The 19962-nt window shown below is 38.0% G+C and overlaps 1 protein-coding gene across 2 annotated transcripts in view; it reads right to left on the bottom strand.

Moving 5' to 3' along the window:
- Usp25 (ubiquitin specific peptidase 25) overlaps nucleotides 1-19962 on the bottom strand; it is a 102982-nt gene that overhangs the window by 19113 nt on the left and 63907 nt on the right. For both annotated transcript variants that reach the window (XM_021209257.2, XM_021209258.2), the window contains exons 13-18: nucleotides 19614-19775; nucleotides 18936-19162; nucleotides 15747-15817; nucleotides 14412-14640; nucleotides 12160-12360; nucleotides 3468-3607 (exon numbers count right to left, since the gene is read on the bottom strand). In XM_021209257.2, the coding sequence (XP_021064916.1) occupies nucleotides 3468-3607; nucleotides 12160-12360; nucleotides 14412-14640; nucleotides 15747-15817; nucleotides 18936-19162; nucleotides 19614-19775 (1030 nt within the window). The remainder of the gene's footprint in view (nucleotides 1-3467; nucleotides 3608-12159; nucleotides 12361-14411; nucleotides 14641-15746; nucleotides 15818-18935; nucleotides 19163-19613; nucleotides 19776-19962) is intronic.

Here is a 19962-nt window from a genome sequence, read left to right as displayed (position 1 = left end):
GCAGTTTGCAAGGGTAAGGCTTTCACAGAGTCTTGTTTAACCAACAGGCTTAGAACTTGAACGCCCTCAATGTCTCAGTCAGCAGATGGCAGAAGTGCAGGGAGTATCTGGGCAGCTTGCTTCAGTCGTTGCAATGTGTACCAGAACTGTCTTAGCCAAAAATAGACATGAGTTCAAATACAAAATATGAAGAAGGGCACTTACAAGTTTTATTCCTATTTGAAATAGAAGTGAATTTTAATGTTGTGCACATTTTCTTCCACTCTAGAAATACATATCCAAATAGACTTTGACAATGGAATCACAAGTAATGGTCAAGAACAGTATTTTGTCTTTTAAAAGAAAGGCTTATCTTAAAAGTGATATTTTGTAACACATTTAGGGTGTACTACTTATCTGAATTTTCATCATCTACAAAGGAAATACCCTGCTTTGTTGTTATGATCATGAGCTAGTATCTAAGTATCTTGTGATTATCAGCTGCTAAACTGCTAGATATTGCCAAATCATTAAATAATTTATACTGTAATTATTTTAAACCAATCTTACTATCACACATATAGAGATGAATTTGTTATAATTAAGAATGGATAATACTTCTAGCATTTGAGGCAATGTGCAAGGTCTCCATTAACAAAAGTGAACTGTAAGCTAGCAAGTTGCAATCCATGTTGAGACTTCAATATTGACTTACTAGCAGCCCAATCTATTATTTAAAAGACAGAAAAGGGGGCCTGGAGACACGGCTCCCTGATGAAGAACACATCCTGCTCTTGCAGAGAAACTAAGTTCAATTTCCAGCACCCACCTGAGGCATCTCACACTAACCTCTAACTCCAACTCAAAGGGGCCCAGTGTCCTTTTCTGGATTCTGTAGGCACTTGCACTCACATGTGCACAAACCTATGTGAGAAAACTCACATACATATAATTAAAGGTGAAATAAAAGAAAAACCTTCAAGAAAATAGCTACAGGGACCCTGTAAAAGAGCTGTCTAGAGGTGGGAGAACTTGAGTTAAGAGTAAGCCCTTTGTGGTACTGTTCAGTTTCAAAAGCATAATGTTGGTCCTGATAATCCTGGAAGCACAACAGAACTCAAACTCATTCAGAATGTTTTTCATATAAACTAGTTGAAGGTGTACTAAAGTAAATGCTTATTTTTAATGTTCTATTATTTCAAGCATAGTAAACAAATTAACACAAATTAAACAAAGGCTACAAAATTAGGAAGGTCTTCCGTTAGCATGATAGAAAAAAAAATTAAAATAGCCTGAGACTCACTGGCTGTATGATTTTGTAAAATGGTCTCATAGAAGGGATTGAGAACATGAGTGGAACTCATATGTCTGACTAGAAATCCCTTCCATGGTAAACTGTTTCTTTCCGTAAAACTGAAGTAACCGTGAAGTTAATGAGTGTGTTTGTATTTTATTTTGACATGGGGTGTTCACTTTCATGTCAGCGGGACACTGATATGGCCCCCTGTTTAATAAGTAAATATAGGGACTCTATTCTAAGAAATCACAGAAAATGGGTAGGCCAAGTTGCCAGTGCCTATGCACTGGCCAGCAACTGAAGCCAGGCGCAGCAGCGTTTTCTTCTTGCCATCTGCTTTCCATACTCGCAAATATCCTAAAATGTTCACTTAGAAGTTAAACAACTCTCTAGGAAAGCAAGCTGCCTCAACACTTGAAGGCTGCCCATACCTTATGTAAGTCTAAGTTTTATGGGGTGTCATGCTTACTCTACAGCTGGAACGTAAGGTGCTGTGTATCTGTGAGATGCCCAGGGTTGAGGGAAAGGAACCCCCACACTGACACCCACTATCAAAATGAAACAAACCAGACATAGCCCTCAGCGTTAACCTCAGAGGCACTTCAGTTTTGCAGAAAAGAAAAAGAAAACTGAAACGCAAGTAAAAAGTTTCCTCAAGGTTGCATTTCTAGTAAGAAATGAAATGCATATCCCAAAGTCACATAAATGGCATCTGAAGTCTGAAGACTCTCACTGTAGTCTCTCATATATGCTAAGTATAACTGGAAAAAGATAACAGGAAGTGGTTGCAGAGTCCTAAGCAATGGTCCTGAGACCAAGAGCCACAAACTCCTCAGAGGGTAGAAGCTCACAACAGGGGCAACAATACACGTGTTATTTCAGGAGACAAGGAACGTGGAGAAGAGCCTTGCCACTGTAGTCTCCTGAGCTAATTTATAAGAAGGGACCCACACCAATGATCTGGGTCATGTACACATATATGATGACTGCATGAATTGAAACATTTATAAGTAGTTGAACTGAGATGAAACATGATTCTATATTACAAATTATGATTTTGGTTTTCTGAGCCCAGATGAAAGCTTGATATATCTTAGGCTATAATGACTCAAGGCACCAATTTATGAAGAGCTCAAGTTAAAATTTTGTACTAATAAAAGTACTCTCTCTATGACAACTGTCAGTCCTTGTTTCCCGAGCTTTCCTGTTCCCAAGGCCCCCAAGAGCAGAGTTTTCAGACTCATGAAACAAAGTATTTACCAAGAAAGGTTTAGAGATGTTAGCAGATGTTCTTAAATTTATTTATAGAATCTAAGACATTTGCAGAATTTATAGCCATAAGATATATTGAAATTAATTTTCATATTAAGAAGACTGTAATAATATTTTTCAAGCTAGAAGTAAAAGAATTTCTGCTTATTATTAAATTCATTACAATATAACTTGTAGAATGCCTTATCTACTGGAGACTTTGCCTAACTGGTGTTTTAAGGTGGCAGGCTATTGCTTAGACCAGCATCACTTGCAAAGTACAACTTTTGGCATGTAAAGTTCTGAACTACCCTATGATCTTTAGTTCTCAAGGAAGAGAATCTTCACATTCTAAAGGAGCTCCAATAAGCCTGCATAGGGCTGTTTATATTAACTACTAAAATGGGGGTGGGGGAGTTACAGTATAGAATTCTTCATGTACTGACTCAACCCTACATCTCTGCACAATTTGTTCTTATAAAACAAATTGTAAAGTCCACTTACGGTAAAATGATAATGCCAATTTCTATCCAGGACACACACAAACTGCATGTAATATTTATTTTCTATTAATATTCTCACTTTTTGTTAAATACTTTCCATGGAACATTGACAACTGTTTCTTAATTTCTCAGTTACTCCAGTATTGGCACATCACAGACCAAGGGAAAAAAATACTGTTGAACTTTGTGCTTCTCTTTAATTCCAAGTCAAATGAAAAAAATTAGTCTATAGTCTGAATCTTTTCAGTCCTCTGACAAGAAACATATGAGAGGATTTTATTTAAAAATCATACACTGAGGAAATGACAGCCCACACTCCCAGATCATGTTCATGGCCAAACCACAGTGTCCCCTGACTCCCAGGCAGGGTGCTTCTCCATTACATTGTGGGAACGCTGTAATGGCTATGTGCTGAGAGCCAGAAGAAAAGTTCTTACCGACTGCAAAACTGTCTCTGGCCCTTTATCTTCATGATCATGTGACGCCTTGGCAATCACTCGGAGAGTTTCTTCTTTCCAGTGCTTTGACAAGTCACTTCTTGATGGCTGCTCTAGATAGTCTGGTCCTCCTGCTTGTGCTTCAGGAGAAAAGAATCAATTGTGTATCTAATATAAACCACAGGGTACTATACAAAAATGAGGGGCTTATTTCTAATTCTGAAGTAATACAGTAACCAAATTAATCTCTGTGCTGTAAAAATGCATCCTTCAATGCACTGCATATATCCAAGAAGTTACCAACAAATAGTATCCAAAAACAGGAAAAACAAAACCAAGAGTACACAACTACTAAAGAATATACACATAGTATGTTTTATGTAAGGAAACTTTTCTACATGAAAAGTGCCAGTCTCTTTTTGAAAAGTCATCTAGCTTTTGTCTAAAAGGAGAACTGTATTGCTGCTGCAGTTTTGGTACAGGGTTCCACAATGACTACAGGTTGGTTGGTTGTTTGCTTGTTTTTCCAGATAACAAATCTTAACCCTGAGACAATCCTACCATCTCCATTTTGATTCCGCCCCTTATAAGCTCTCTGAATAGAAAGGACACCACGTTGGCACACTGATGCCAATATGAATGTGTGACTTCAAATATCAGTCAGGAAAAGAATTCAAAGTACACTTCAAACTCTACCTGTCTTCTGAGCTCTACATAACAGTTCCAACACTACGCTGAATATCCAAGCAAAGCTTTACATTACTGGGCTTCAGCATTTTCCTCCTATGTCATCCTGTGTCCTCTGCTCAAAATGGCCCCCACTACCACTTCTGCACACACTAAAGGAGACACACTTGTCCTAGCTTTGCATACTCCTCCTGTATGTTCTACCATTTTCTGGAAACTTCCTTATTCATTTAAGTATCAGTTTTAGAGCAAAGTTCCTAAGACCTCACCATTATTTACATGTTGGTATTAATAAGTCTATAGTGTCAGGGGGATATCTAGTGAACCCATTGTATCCCTCCTTGATGTAATCCCTCCGTCCTCTCCCAAAATACGAAAATGCAGAGGCTCCACAGAGGCAAATGACTCTTGCTCAAGGAGAAAATCACTAACAGAGGAGAATCCCAATTCTACAGACATACAAACTTGCCTTTTAAAGACTACTTTACTTCAATTATAGCTTAATGATTACTTGATTTGAAGCTCATATCCCCTGCCACCTGCAAAAGCCTCATGAGCAAGCACGCTATTTTCCTCTTACAGTGCTAATTCTCCAAGGCCCAGCACAAATAGGAACATAATTTAATATAACAAAGGAATTAGCAATTCTGTTAAAGAATGAACATGAGGAATGACAAGGTAAATTCTCCAAACTGCTACGGAAATAGTGAGTCATTGAATAACTATCCCATGAGACACAACAGATCTACAGGCAGCCCCCACTTAATATTTTTTTCTTTTACATATACATCTTTATTTACATTTCCAATGTTATCCCCTTTCCCCTCAGAAAATCCCCTATCCCCTCCCCCTCCCCCTGATCCCCAACCCACCGACTCCCATTCCCAGTCCTGGTATTCCCCTATACTGGGGCAAAGAACCTTCACAGGACCTAGGGACTCTCCTACCATTGATGATCAACTAGGCCATCCTCTGCTACATATACTGCTAGAACCACAAGTTCCACCATGTGTTTTCTTTGGTGGTTTAGTTCCAAGGAGCTCTGGGGATACTGGTTAGTTCATATTGATGTTCCTCCTATGGGGCTTCAGATCCCTTCAGCTCCTTGGGTACTTTCTCTAGCTCCTTCATTGGGGACCTTGTGCTCTGTCCAATGGATGATTGTGAGCATCCACTTCTGTATTTGTCAGGCACTGGCAAAGACCCTTGGGAGACAGTTATATCAGGTTCCTGACAGCAGGCTCTTGTTGGCATATGTCATAGTGTGGTTGTTTATGGGATGGATCCCTAAGTGGGGCAGTCTCTGGATGGTCATTCTTTCAGTCTCTGCTCCGAACTTTGTTTCTTTATATTTTGTTCCCTCTTTCTCTTTCTTTCTTTCTTTCTTTCTTTCTTTCTTTCTTTCTTTCTTTCTTTCTTTTTTTTTTTTTTTTTTTCGAGACAGGGTTTCTCTGTATAGCCCTGGCTGTCCTGGAACTCACTTTGTAGACCAGGCTGGCCTCGAACTCAGAAATCTGCCTGCCTCTGCCTCCCGAGTGCTGGGATTAAAGGCGTGCGCCACCACTCCCGGCCATGTTCCCCCTTCTAAGAAGGATTCTGAGCTTTTGGGCTAACATCCACTTATCAGTGAGTGCATATCATGTGTGTTCTTTTGTGATTGGGTTACCTCACTAAGGATGATATCCTCCAGATACATCAATTTGTCTAAGAATTTCATAAATTCATTGTTTTTAATAGCTAGTAGCACTCCATTGTGTAAATGTACCACATTTTCTGTATCCATTCCTCTGCTGAGGGACATCTGGGTTCTTTCCAGCTTCTGGCTATAGATAAGGCTGCTATGAACATAGTGGAGCATGTGTCCTTATTACATGTTGGAAGAGCCTCGAAGATATGGGGACATTTTATTTTTATCATTAAAATGTTGTCCATTCAAAATATAGTACTATAATTTCAATATACATGAATGGACATTAATTTCACCAATAAATTTTAATTAAACTCATGTGCGCTGGGTACAAGGCTAGGTACTAGGTCTCCAGGAGAAGCAAAATAAACAGTAATGTTGTCTCTTAGAATAAATTGTGGACAAAGTCACTGATGAAAAATTGAAGGATTTGTAAAAATTGTAACAAACAGTAATGTGATTGAGAACCTTCATAAATTCATATTTTTGAGTGTTTGATCCTCAGTTTTTCCAACTATTTGGAAAAGATTTAGAGACATTGAAGATAGACTTTAAGTTTGAAAATCTCTCTCTCTCTCTCTCTCTCTCTCTCTCTCTCTCTCTCTCTGTGTGTGTGTGTGTGTGTGTGTGTGTGTGTGTGTGTATGTGTGTGTCTGTCTGTCTGTCTTTACCCTTTATTTCCTCTCTCCCCCATCCCCAAAGAAAACACAGAGAGTCAGCTAGATCACGCACAGCACAGTGAACAGCAAAGGTAACAACAGAAGGTGGTGGGCAAATAGCTAACCATCCTGAATGCTATGAAAGTTTTTAGTTGATCAAGAGGTTGAAAATGTTCTAACACAATAGCAGCAGGGCAAGTCTGTCAGAAGAGAATCAGGGGCCATGCAAAGCATGACTGGTATGCAAAAGAAGCCTCTCAGTTCTATCTCTAGCACATACAGAAAATTATACTGTTGTGCTTTGAATAATGAATTAAAGAAAGTGGAACTGAGGCCAAGCACTCTAAGTTACTTGAATACTGAATGAGATGATGACACTCTCAGTAGCAGGCAGCAACAAAGGCACACAGAAGCGGTGAGGTACGAAGAGTAGTTTGTAAGCCGTATTAGGAATCAGAACTTGAACACAAATGTAATTCTAAGTTTTGTCAGGGGTAATTGTGAAGATAGAGATGATTCTTACTATAAGGAAAACTACAAGTGAAGACTGCTTAAAGGAGGTGTATTAAGGAAGGAGAGAAATTAAAAGACGTTAATTCGCTACATGTATAACTATTTCCCGCTTGGTAATCATATGTTCAGTTTCCCTATAGAGGAGAGGATGTAGACAGTGAAGTCTACTAGAGAGGCATCTCTTTCTGCATCTACTAGAAAGGTTCCTGCAGGAAGCAGGAACCTTAAGCTTTATGCTTAGGGCTTAGGAATGTATTTTCCTGTGTTTGGCACAGTTTCTTTTCACCATATGGCAAAAATAATGGCTGATAGAATAATGAGCTTAACACAATCTGAGAAAAAAAAATCTGGTCAGACACTGGTCTAACTATCAGTCTAAGACTTAGGAATGGTAAGTTGCCTAAGAGTGAGAATAAGTTTTAGATTAACATAATCAAATCCACTATGGTTCATGAAGGTCAAGATGTGCCTCTATATAGAATATGTGATTCTAAAAAACTTTATGGGTAATATTAAATGATTTTGACTAAGTATCACCTAGAACTACTTTCTCTAGCTAGAAAAAAAACCTAAGATAAATATTTATATATTCTAACTATTTGAATTTCCTACAAATTATGATGAATCTAAGTGTATTATTATATTAAATATAGTGATATTCATAGCCTTCTATGAATGAACTATAGACTCAATATACACTCTCCCAATGGTGTTGACTATTAAAGATTTTTTAAAAGATATGGCAGCTGATGTGTGTCTTGAAAGACTTGTAGGCAGGATTGGGTTGGAAATGAGGGGCATCCAGGCAGAAGAAATAGTTTATAGAAACCATTTTAAGGATCAATAAAAGATGAATAAAAAAATCCTGACATAAATCACATTAATAAACAAATCAAAATTAAGTACAACCCAAGAAGGGTAATAAAAAGCATCGTAGTGAAAACAGATTGAAGTGATCCTGAAAGGATTCATAGAGAGTTTGTGATATTTAAAGGATCTTAAAACATCCAAAGTCATAAATCACATTAGCAGTGTCACTGTTGTAGGAAAGTCCCCTCTATGTGTGAGCTATGGGGGACAGTGTTACAGTAAAAGAAGGGACTAACTAGTCCCTTGTAGCCCTAGAACAGAAACTGGAGAATCACCCAAATCACAAGGCACTCAGAAAGAGAGACACAAGACAGACAGACACAGAAACAGAGAACGAGTCAAAGAGAAATGCGTTTTCTAATACGCAAATGTAAGCACTATTAAGATTTTTTTCCCTTTGGCATTTTCTATTTCAAGACATAACCAATCTAATAATTTTGTTTTAATGAAAAGAAAAAGAATGGTTTTATACACATTTTAAAACTTAAATAAGAAGAAACATTTTCAGTGGTATTTCTTTTACTAAGTTGCTAAGAATGAAAGGTTCAAGAAATCCACATGTTGCCAAACATATGGAAAATTTCTGTATCAGGTCATGCTATCAAGAAGATGAAAGCTTGACTTTACTGCATAGCACGCTCCAACGTGATGATGGTAACCATGCAACCACATAAACATCACACTACTGTAGGTCCTTATAAATTCAAAAAATCTAATGGGCAAAAATAATGCATCCTTCAGGATGCAATTTGGTGAACCTGGAGTGATTGTGTTTGCTTTCTTTATTCTTGGAAGTCTTCCTTGATTTCTATCACTGTTTAGTTGTTAGGTTTCCCAGCAGCTCCTGTGTTGGAGATGTGTCCCCAAGAGGATGGTGCTTTCGGATGATAGTACAGTAAGTGGTCGGTCCTCTAACAGCAAGTAGCTCACCGGGTCACACCTTTAAAAGCCTACTCTGAGGAGCCCTTTTAGTTGTTCTTTTCTTTCCTGATCAGCAGAAAATAAGTAGCTATGTACTCCCTGTGTACTAGATGTTCTCGCCAGCCTCAGACATACAAGGAAGGAAGCCAGGAAATCAATCTTTTCTCTCTTAAGATATTTCATCTAACATAATTTGTTTCTGTAAAGATTTCCATTACAAGTGGTTGTGAGCCACCACATGGTTGCTGGGAATTAAACTCAGGCCCTCTGGAGGTACAGTTAGTGTTTTTCTTTTCTTTTTTTCTTGGGGAGGGGGGGGGTTAGTGCTCTTAACCACTGAGCCATCTCTCCACCCCCTGGCATACTTTAAAGCTTACTTCTCTAAGGTTATAGTTTAACATTTAACAGCCCGTGGTATTCTGCCCATTCTGTAGAGGATGGAGCTCAATGCTCATGCACCTATGAAAAGTACTAATGACACAGTGGATTATGAAAACAAGAAGACAAGGTGTTGGGAGGAGAAGTTGAGGAATGGGTTGGATATGATCTACATACATTACCTTCATGTCAGAAATTATGAAAGGGCAATTTTTAAAAATTGTTAAAAAGCCTTCACTAAGGATGAACACTAACAATGACATTGAAATTTCCACAAGGGAAAATACAATTTAGAAAGGATTCAAAGCCCATGTGCTATATAGTATTCATTAAATTAGTGATGAAGATATAAAATCGGTAACACCCAGACCCTGCTATATGGGACATTTGCATTCTACCAAGCCTTATTCTACTTCCTGTATTTTGAACCTGTAAGCCTGAGTTTATGGAAATGACCCAGAGAGGGGTTTTGACTGTTACACTTACATACATTTATGAACCTCTGAGATACATTTCCAACACAGATTTGCATCATTTTCTACCTGTAATTTTGTTTCTTTTTCTGCTTTGTTTTGAATTGAAATCTATTATCCATGTTGTAAGGAATCAAATACTTTTCTTGATAAGGGTTAAAACAAGTGAAATACTAATTTAGGAATTACCCATGTGAGGTATGATACGCTTTTCTGGATGAGGATTAAAATAAGTGACTATAATTCAGGAACTATTTTTCTCTGCTGTAGAATCCTGGGTCAGATGACAACAGCATATAACTATGATGCTTAAGAGGTACACCTCAGAGTTAGCTGTGGGTGCTTGAGAGGAACATCTCAGTGTTACCTGTGGGTGCTTAAGAGGTACACCTCAGAGTTACCTGTGGGTACTTAAGAGTAAATACCTATTTGGGAAGAAATACTCATGAAAAGAAGCTCATTGGCTGAAGGCTCAGGGTTATCTAGATACTTTGTGAGCATGGAACTCCAGGAGTTATGCTGTTTGAGCCAATGCCCATGCTCCTCAGTAGGGTGTCTTGATTCTGTGTTCCAGAGCACACAAAAGTAGGCAGGGAATGGTTCCACTCCTGTCTTTCTCAATTCTGAGATTCCCGGGTTTGAGCTCACTCAACCTTCCCATTTCTTATGTGAGGCTGCTAACAAGGACCCACATGGACAACTAGTTATCTGTGGATGCTTAAGACGTATACTTCTGAGTAACCTGTGGCTTTTTAGAATGCATACTCTAGATCCTCCCTGAAATGCCTTTCAGATTTAAGGAGCTTTTAGCTGGGAACCAAAAGCAGAGTTTTTGGGTTAGCTGGCTCTGTAGTGGCAGGATTATGGGGGGAACACTTTCCCATTGCGTATCCGTCATTTTTCCTTCTGTGGACAATGAATAGTAGCGGAAAAATAACACCACTCGATTTAGGAAACAACAAACAGTAATTTGATTAATGTTGTATATCCTAATATCCTTAAGTAGATATGGGTTTTAATTGGCTGCTGTCTTGGATCTTTATTGAGAAAAGTTCACAAGGAAGGAAGGGGAAATCACCCTGTAAACTATCTGAACAGCTTTTTCGTCACTATTCCTCCTAGTCACACACGATCCTAGGGCACACTGAAGAGACTGACACACCATGTCTCACTAAGATTCTAGAAATAACATAGAGGATTAAACAAATTACGTGCATTGAAAACTCTAAAGAGAAAAAGAAGGTGGCCAGAGGGCTACATTTTTTGAACTAGCGATGAGATAAACAGTTGGCATGAGATATTAGTCTTATTTAATTATGATATGTGAGCTCCTCTGCAGCAGAGATAAGCTTCTGTAAGTATTAAAATAATGTCACTGTAGATTTGCCTAACACCTGCAAATCCCAGCCCAGAGAGGATGAGGTAAACTCATTGCTGTGAGTTCCAAATCAGCCTGGACTAGAGAAAAGCTTTGCCCCCCCCCCCAAAAAAAAGAAACATCAATGTGTGTGTTTGTGTGTGTGTGTGTGTGTGTGTGTGTAAACTTTTCAGTCTTGTCCTTCACATTTATAGAGGCAGCACATTTCACTTCTTTCCCTCTTTTTCTCCTAGTTTGCAGAGTTTATCTAAATGTACTTTTTATTTTCTCAATTCCCTATCCAGTTCAGAAAAATGGAACTTTCACAGCAATGAATGCATGGCCCTAAGATAAATTTGTAATTCATTTTTATAAAAATGGTTAAAAGATATTTTAACTTCAATTTTCCTAAAATCTCACTGTGCTGAATTTATCATTTATGTTGAATATTTTAATGGTTTTATCAGGTAATATTTAAAAATTACATTTTCTAGTATTTATACTTTTTATACATTTGCCACTTTTATTGGTCTATATACAATTTTTAACTTGGAAGATATTTTAAATGTTTAGTTTTGACTAAAATTATTCTATAGTTTTTTAAAAATTACGTATTGATCACATGGCTCTAACTATACTGAACTATACTCAAACTTTTGAAAAAAAAAACAACTGAATTGCTAATTCAAGTATTACACAATAACTGTGAGTATATTCGTATTGTCTGTTGAGTGCTGTTTCCTAATAGACTCAGAAAAGTCAATTTGTCTCTTTCCTAATCACAGTTATTACTGCTTCCTGTCGAAAGGAGAACAGATGACTCCAAGCTGTCTACAGTGATTAAGAAGCTGTGGCCTGCGGTAATCCTGAGTTAGATGTTTGCTAACTTCTACTTCTTCATACTTGACCGTAGTTAAACTTCATGCTTTGATTTCTTACATGTGCCAACATTAATGGCCTATATACCATTTGCTTGGAAGAGTTTTAAATGTTTACTTTGACTAACTTTACTCTGCCTTTTTTTTAAATGGGTATAGAACACAGGGTCCTATCACTGTATATAACAGTGAGCACAATTTATAATAAAACACAATAAAAATAAAAGCTATTACTCCACCATAAACCATAACTTAATAAGCAGACAAACCTGTGGTGGCCGAAGCCTCTGCTTCCCGCAGTTTCGGAGCAGCTAAGAGCTTTCCCTGCAAGGCTCGCTGGGCAAGCTGCGTGTCCCATTCTTCTAGTTCCTTCTCAAAGCGCTGGTTGTCCTCCTCCACAAAATCTCTCAAGTCTGGAGGTAAGGTTTCCATTCCGACAAGGGCCTGCCCAGTCTCTTTATTAAACTCCTCTGAAAATCGTATTTCAGAAACCAGTATAAAATTAAGAAGTAACGGAAAAATGCAAAGTTCAAAATAGAGTGCATTTCAAGTGCATTTCAATGAATACACTATTCATTATTACATACAGTTACCATAGCAAACAATATTACCTACATTTTCTAAAAAAAGTCTAAAAGTGCTAGGAAAAACAAAGACATACTTATTAGGAAATGAGTCAAAGGTTTCTGATTAAGTTCCTAGAATCTGAAGAGTAGCAAGGAGAGGCAATCCAGAATTAATTAAAATGTCTTGTAATTCTAACATGGACCTAACCTCACTTTGCTATTATAAGAAAACATCCAAACCCTGATTATGCAGGAAGTAACTGGTTCACCAAAGTAAGAGGCCATCCCTGACTTTGTCAAGCTCAAAGTAGAACTAAAACTGTTTTTTCATGGTAAGGGGCTAAACACAACATAAAATCACATGAAAGGTGAAGCTTATCAATACAGCAAGGTGTTCTGAAACAATGTGTAACTAGTACTGAAAGAGTCAACTTGCATTGTTGAAGTTTGCTCTGTGGCTCTGTATTGTAATACTAAATTCTGTACCCAAAGGTCTAGGCCTATTAGTGAATTCTCACATTTACAAGCTTTTGTTATGCAAACCTTGTTCCTTGATTTAAAAATACTGGTTAAATCAAAAACAGCTCCAGCCAATTACTGGAGGGGTTAGAGGTGGGCAGGATTATCAGTTACCTGGTTGAGCATGGGGGCGGGGGGGGGGGGACTCCATGGCACAAGTAGGTCAGGAACTTGACCATGAGGGCTGCCCAGATGGAACAAGGAAAGTTATAACTCAGAGTTATTGATGGAGAGATAGATTTTAATAGATCAGAAGGTAGATATTTGCCCAGCTGTAGTGTATTAAAGGCTTATTATAAGTGTTGTGTCTTTTATCTGGGAACTAAATGATCAAAGGCAGGCATAGAAATCCCCACTGAGATTAAAGATTTCTTACAACACTAAACTTTAGTTATAAATGGACAGCCTAGTCAAGCTTTTTACACGGCTACATACAGAAGGAATGTACTGGGTGTTTTCTTTATGCAAAGACTACATTAGAAGAACATAAATAAAAATACTACAGTATATTATCTCAGGGATTTTGGCTTTGAGCCAAAGAGATTACAGTGTTCAAACCTAACCAACCACACAACTGTCTGATGGAAGAAATGTTTATTTTTTTAAAAAAAGATTTATTTTATGTATGTGAGTACACCATAGCTGTCTTCAGATATACCAGAAGAGGGCATCAGATCCCATTAAAGATGGTTGTGAGCCACCATGTGGTTGCTGGGAATTGAACTCAGGACCTTGGAAGAGCAGTCGGTGCTGTTAACCACTGAGCCATCTCTCCAGCCCGGAAATATGCTTTGATAAAATTTGAACTGATATTTTGGGAAGTATACAAAAAACTGTGCAAGAGGAGATGGCATGAAGCTCAAATATCAGCGAAGTTTATAAAGTTCAAACTGGGCGATGGCCATGAAACTGGAGCAAGTGTTAGAGGCCAGAAAACAAATGCCCTCTGAGCTAGGCTAAGGGGTCAGATGTCAACCAGGGTACAGCTGCAGGAGCTAAGGAGCTCTCACTATGGGGAGCACAGTCAGATTTATGTTTGTTATTAGTTGTGAGTACGGTTTGACTGCCCAGTGTGGGTCCCGTTCCTGGAGTCCAGCTTAGGTTGTATCACCTCCTCATTCCAGCTTCTCATGAACACTTCTCAATGCAATTCTCCACCCTCGGTGAATTCATCACACAGGCAAATCACACAGGCAAATCACACAGCCAAAAAGACACAGCTCAGCAGTTTGCTGCTCTTGAATACCTGGGTTCAGTTTCCGACACACACATGGTGGCTCACAACAGCCATCTCTGACTCTGGGTTCACCCCTATGTGCCGGTGGGCAGGCACCAGGCTCTTACACAGTGCCCTTGCATACATGCAGGTAAAACACTCATACATGGAAAATAAAAGGTAATCTCTAAATAGCAGTGATTCCAGGGCATCGTCTTACCTTGTATTAGGAATTGTGCCTTGTCGTTTATGTACATTAAGCAATATGCACTGGCATTTCTATAACCACCGAAAGAGTCCCTCACTAGTTCTTCCCATGAAGACTTGGTCACAGCAATATCATTATACTTCATCCACCGGCTCTCCCGGTGGTCAAAGATGTATGCCCAGTAGTGGCCAGCATTAGCCTGGCCCTCATGAACTAGGACAGCATGGAGGCGGTAAGGGACCTGGCGTGGAAAGAAATGCAAAGTTGAATTGAATTAGACAGTCTAAAACCATTTCCCAAGGACATCTGCAAACTACCTATTTAAGGAAAGCTGGGGCACATTTTCTAAATAGGATAAAAGTTGCTGGGATTAAAGGTTTTGAGGAAAACAACAGAACACATAACATGCAAAATTACTCAGGGAGAAAAATCTACGGAAATTATTAAACTAAAATATATACAAAACGTGTAAGAGAAAGTAATTTTCAAAACTGAAAATAGATTGTGCATGTTGGTTGCTGGCCCACTACTTGTTTGCACTGAACCAAGGAGTTACAGTGACATTTATACCCACAGTTTCTCTCAGTCATCACAGTTCTGGTGGTGAAAAGGCCAGACTGCATGACCAATGTTCATCTGGAGTAAGCTTGCATGTCTGTTGCTCTCTGGAGACAGGTTCTAACTATGCAAGCCTCGTCAGCCTGCCTCCCACACATATCTACCTGCCTCGCCATCCCGAGCGCTGGGTTAAAGGCATTGCTACCACACCCAGAAAGAAGTTAGAGTTGAACCGGCTTCAGAGTTTCTACCCTAATTATTTACCTTTAAATGGTCATATACTTTCTCCCTATGGACATATTTTTTTTTAATGAATATGTTTGGAAAACTGCTTGTAAATTTTATTGTAAAATTTTAAAAAGGAACAATCTAGGAATAACATGAAAGAAATCTGTTATAAAATTTTATCAGAATTTTTTTCTCCTTAGTTTATACTATAATACCAAATACCTTGCTTATTATAATAAAATGTATCCAAGTTGTATGACAAAACATATGCCAGAATTGGTGTGAGATAAATAGGATGAAGGTGAGGACGGAAGGGTAATGCGGAAGTCAAGAGCACGTGTGGTTGCTCCAGGGGACTGGGGTTGAGTCTCAGAACACAGGTCCAGCAGGCCACCACTGCCTGTAACTCCGGCTCGAAAGTCACCCCACAGCGTTGGCCTCCCAGGGCACCAATCCACACACAAACGTACACAGAATTAAAGGAAAATCCTTACAAAGAGCACACAGGTGAACCGGAGTGTGGCAACAGTGACAGGGGTCGGCAGCCCAGCTTTCACTTACTTGGATCATGGATTTGTCAGAGTACATGAGTTCAATCGTTCGATGGATTCTGGCTATACTTTCCTGCAGATCTGCGGATATAAGATGGGACTTAATAAGGTCACCTGGATTCCTACTGAGACTAATAAGAGAGGGACGAAGGGTTTTTTTTTAATTATTTTTAATTTTTTTTTATAATCATACTAGCGAGGAAGAAAAGTTTTCTAAACTATTCTGTAAGATGCTGTTATTATAGTCTCTGTGAAATGAGATGTTGTTCAAAACAAAGATAGTTAAAAATACAACAAAACAGAACAACAAAGGAAATATGCAGGGCCAAGAAAATCAAATGCATTCAAGTTTGTACAGAAAGGTTTCAAGGTATGTTAACACTCACCTCCCTATACATTTAGAGATAATAGTAGAGAATTTACAGAAAAACTGACTATGCATGCCACTGGGACACTAAAATAACCAAGTGAAATTTACAATGGAACTTCCATTTTCTATTATTTCTACTGATAGTAGAAAAGAATTTTATAAAAGTCTTCAAAGATTGGGTGTTCTCAGCTACATTATTTCATAGTTTTTAAATCTGAATAAGGTAAGTGTTGATATCAATACATTAAAATATCACAGAATCATAACATTCTGTTAATCAGTTGAAAGAATCAGGAAAAAGCCAGAAAAGGCTACTACAAAAAAAGTAATTTCAAACTCTGGGAAGATCTATTTTAGGCTGATACAAAATTAAGAAACCATAAAAGATAAATAAATGTAAGAGCTACAAACACCTAAAACTTAAACATCATAAAAACGAAACAAGGAGCTACAGAGATGGCTCAGTGGTCAAGGGCACTGGTTGCTCTTCCAGACCTGGGTTCAATTCCCAGCACACACATAGTAGCTCCCTAAACATAATCTGAGAGGGGGTCTGATGCCCACTTCTGGCCTCCACAAGCACTGCACACAATGATGTACCATCATATACGGAAGCAAGTCACCCACATACAAATTAAAAATTAAAAACTAACAAAAGTAAATAAAGAACCAGCACAAAGGCCCAATGACAAGCTAGAAGAGTAATCCTGATAGCATGCACTATAGACAAAAAGACTCATGTCTAATTGAGGGCATTTTCTCTGAAGAAATAAAAACCAGAAAAATTGCTTACTATAAAAATATAGGTTATTATGACCCACTTTACAAGTTGTTACAGGGAATAAGTAATATATATATATATATATATATATATATATATATATATTTGTTTTATGGTATATATTAAACTGCCCAAAAATGTTTACAAAAGAGAAAAATAAGATAAATAAGACATTTTCAAAAATACTATCAGTGCACTCATCATGAAGGTAAGCAAATCAAGACCCTGCAATGTTATTGATCGCCTACCAGACGACTCCAGAGTAAGTAAATACACGCAGGGCCTGGGAGTCTCCAGAGAGCATTCTCTGTCATACAGAACTATTCTAAAACGTTCAAATTTTAAAATCCATATGCTTTAGCCGAGAAATGGTATCTTAACAAGTTTATTTAAGAATATTCTATACATATATGTATAAATGTAACATATATTATATATATATATGTGTGTGTGTGTGTGTGTGTGTGTGTGTGTGTGTAATAACCATTTTCTGCAGTTAATACATGAATATTAAATATATTATTCAGGCATTGGAATACTACACAATCATGTAAAAAAAAAAATCAATGCTAGTATGTTGTATCCATAGGAGTTAAAGACAGAAAACAAGAATCCCAAGTAAGTCTTTCCTGATCTCCAGTATAATGTGCACAGAATCTTAAGACATGAATGTTCCCCAGGTTCATCTATCACAAATGACCAACCGTGATCTCATTATGCTGTCTTTCTCTTCCAGGTAGGGACTCACAAGTTTGGCCATGTGGAAGTACATTTTATGTAATTATTCGTGCTACTGTAAATTAAGTGACCCACTTGATTCCTCTCTCGTGCCTGTGGTCAGTAACCTCCATGTGTCTGTTTTCTTAAGATATTATTTCAAACATTTTCATTTGTTTTCTCCCTGTGTGCGGTACCTGAATGTCAAAAGTTTATCAGCATCCACCCTTTCAAATACAGTCTGTCATGTCCAGAAGGGAATTAATTATTCAATACTCCACACAGCATTCAGTAAACTATTATTAGCCATTAAACTATACTTAATTAATATAAGTATGTTTTAATATTAAAAGTTATTTAAATATGTACAATAGTAACACAAACTCTCTAGTTACTAAGGCTAGCAATGCAAGTATCTACCCTGTTAAACTGGATTGTTCGTTATTCATACTTATCCATAAAGTGGCAACTTGGCTATCTGAAAGAAGACAGCTAGTGCTATTTAATGTAACTTCATCCTTTTAATATAAAATTACAATTTCTATATTCCTGATAGCTGAAGTTTAGAGTTAGTAATGTATATTTTGACATGTAAAGATAACTATAATATAATCTACCGTGAAGTATCTTTTTAAAATGAAAAGTTCACTTTAACAGTTAGAAATGAATTCAAAATAAAGTGTCTTTCAAGAAAGAAAGATAGCTCGGCAATACATGTGTTCATCCATACACACTCCCACACACCAAATCCTTATTTTGCTTCATACCTCCTGAAATTTTCCTATAGACTGGTACTGGGTCCATGGATCATATCTGTAAATCTCTTAGACTAGATTAAACAATGAGGCTGGAGATGGGGTTCAGCATCTCTAGCATGATTAAATGTCCAGGTACAAACAAAAATTAAAAATTCACTTTTTAAATGGTTATACCTAGAGAAGAACAGTTTCCCCCTCTTCATTATGCAAGCATCAGACGGAGTCCAGAACCAGTAAGTACAAATTCTGAGGCTCTATGACATTTCCCCAATGGAGTAGCTGTGAATACCAGTTTGATATAAATTTAGAACACTAAACTGGCAAATCAGACCATCTGTTACATCATTAACAGCTAAGTAATCTGGGGAAACCCTTTTGGTCCCATGAATCTGACACTAACGGCAAAAGAAAATGGAGAGCCGAATCAGTGTCTCCCACAAGATCTCTTCAGAAAAGATTTTTTTTTTTTTAAAGGAAAAACTACAAGTGTTTAAAAATGAAATCCAAGCAATTTTTCCTTATCAGAATACAACATCATCTGAAGCGGCAGCAGCCACACTCTGAGTTTCTTACCCCGTGTGTCATTTTCTATTTCTGTCCTCCAGCGATGTAAACAGCTCTCCAGCACAGATAGTTCTTCCTCTGTGATGTGCCTTGGTGCCGGATGCATGGGCAAATCTGGAGGTATCCGAGACTGAGTGAAGGGTTTGTGTATCACTGACCTCAGGGACAGGGCAGCCCCTGGAGCAGGAGCTGAGCTGGGCAGGTCTGAAGCAGAGGGTCCCTGCTGTTCTGTTGTGCTGTGGTTTCAAAGCATACACGACTAGTCAAACTTCCAAACTTAAACCAGATATATAGATAGCATCCAAGCCCCTCACAATTTCAAGAGGAAATGATCTTAAGAAATACACAAACGGATCAAATATTAGATGAGACGTTTAGTACAAGAGGACTACAATCTTATAAGGATGAAATGGTGGAATGGTGGCTTTAAAGTAAGAATGCCTTCTTCCTTTTAATGGAAAATCTAATGCATATTCTAACTAAAGATCTCTCACTAATACAACTTGCATTACCAGAAACAAATTCTACTCTAAAAGCATTTATCAATATATTATATGACGTTCAGAAACTACAAACCAAAACATTGCAAAGTATAATTCTGACCAGAGAAAAATATATAAAGATTCCAACAGATAGACAAGACCTACTGAAATGATGAGGGATAAGGAGCTAGGTTGACCCACTTACCTTGGTAATGACTGTGATGGTAGGGAGCCACTTGCTGAGGAACTAGCATCAATGTCATCAACAGGGGAGGTGCACACAGGTTTACTGGAGGCAAACTCCAATGCATACTGTAGAACATCTACCAATGGGAATCTTTTGGGACCGGAACCATAGCTTAAATATCTATTAATAAAATATACACATTTTGCCTATATTGTCAACCTAATTTGTGGCTTGAAGTCTTATAAAATAAGACAACACATCGATAAATAAGACAGCAATGCCGGGCGTGGTGGCGCAGGCCTTTAATCCCAGCACTCGGGAGGTAGAGGCAGGCGGATTTCTGAGTTCGAGGCCAGCCTGGTCTACA

This window comes from Mus pahari, chromosome 12 (assembly GCF_900095145.1).
Source record: "Mus pahari chromosome 12, PAHARI_EIJ_v1.1, whole genome shotgun sequence".
Classification (NCBI taxonomy): domain Eukaryota; kingdom Metazoa; phylum Chordata; class Mammalia; order Rodentia; family Muridae; genus Mus; species Mus pahari.
The sequence above is the reverse complement of the archived record's forward strand: the minus strand, read 5'-3'. Positions and strand labels throughout refer to the sequence as shown.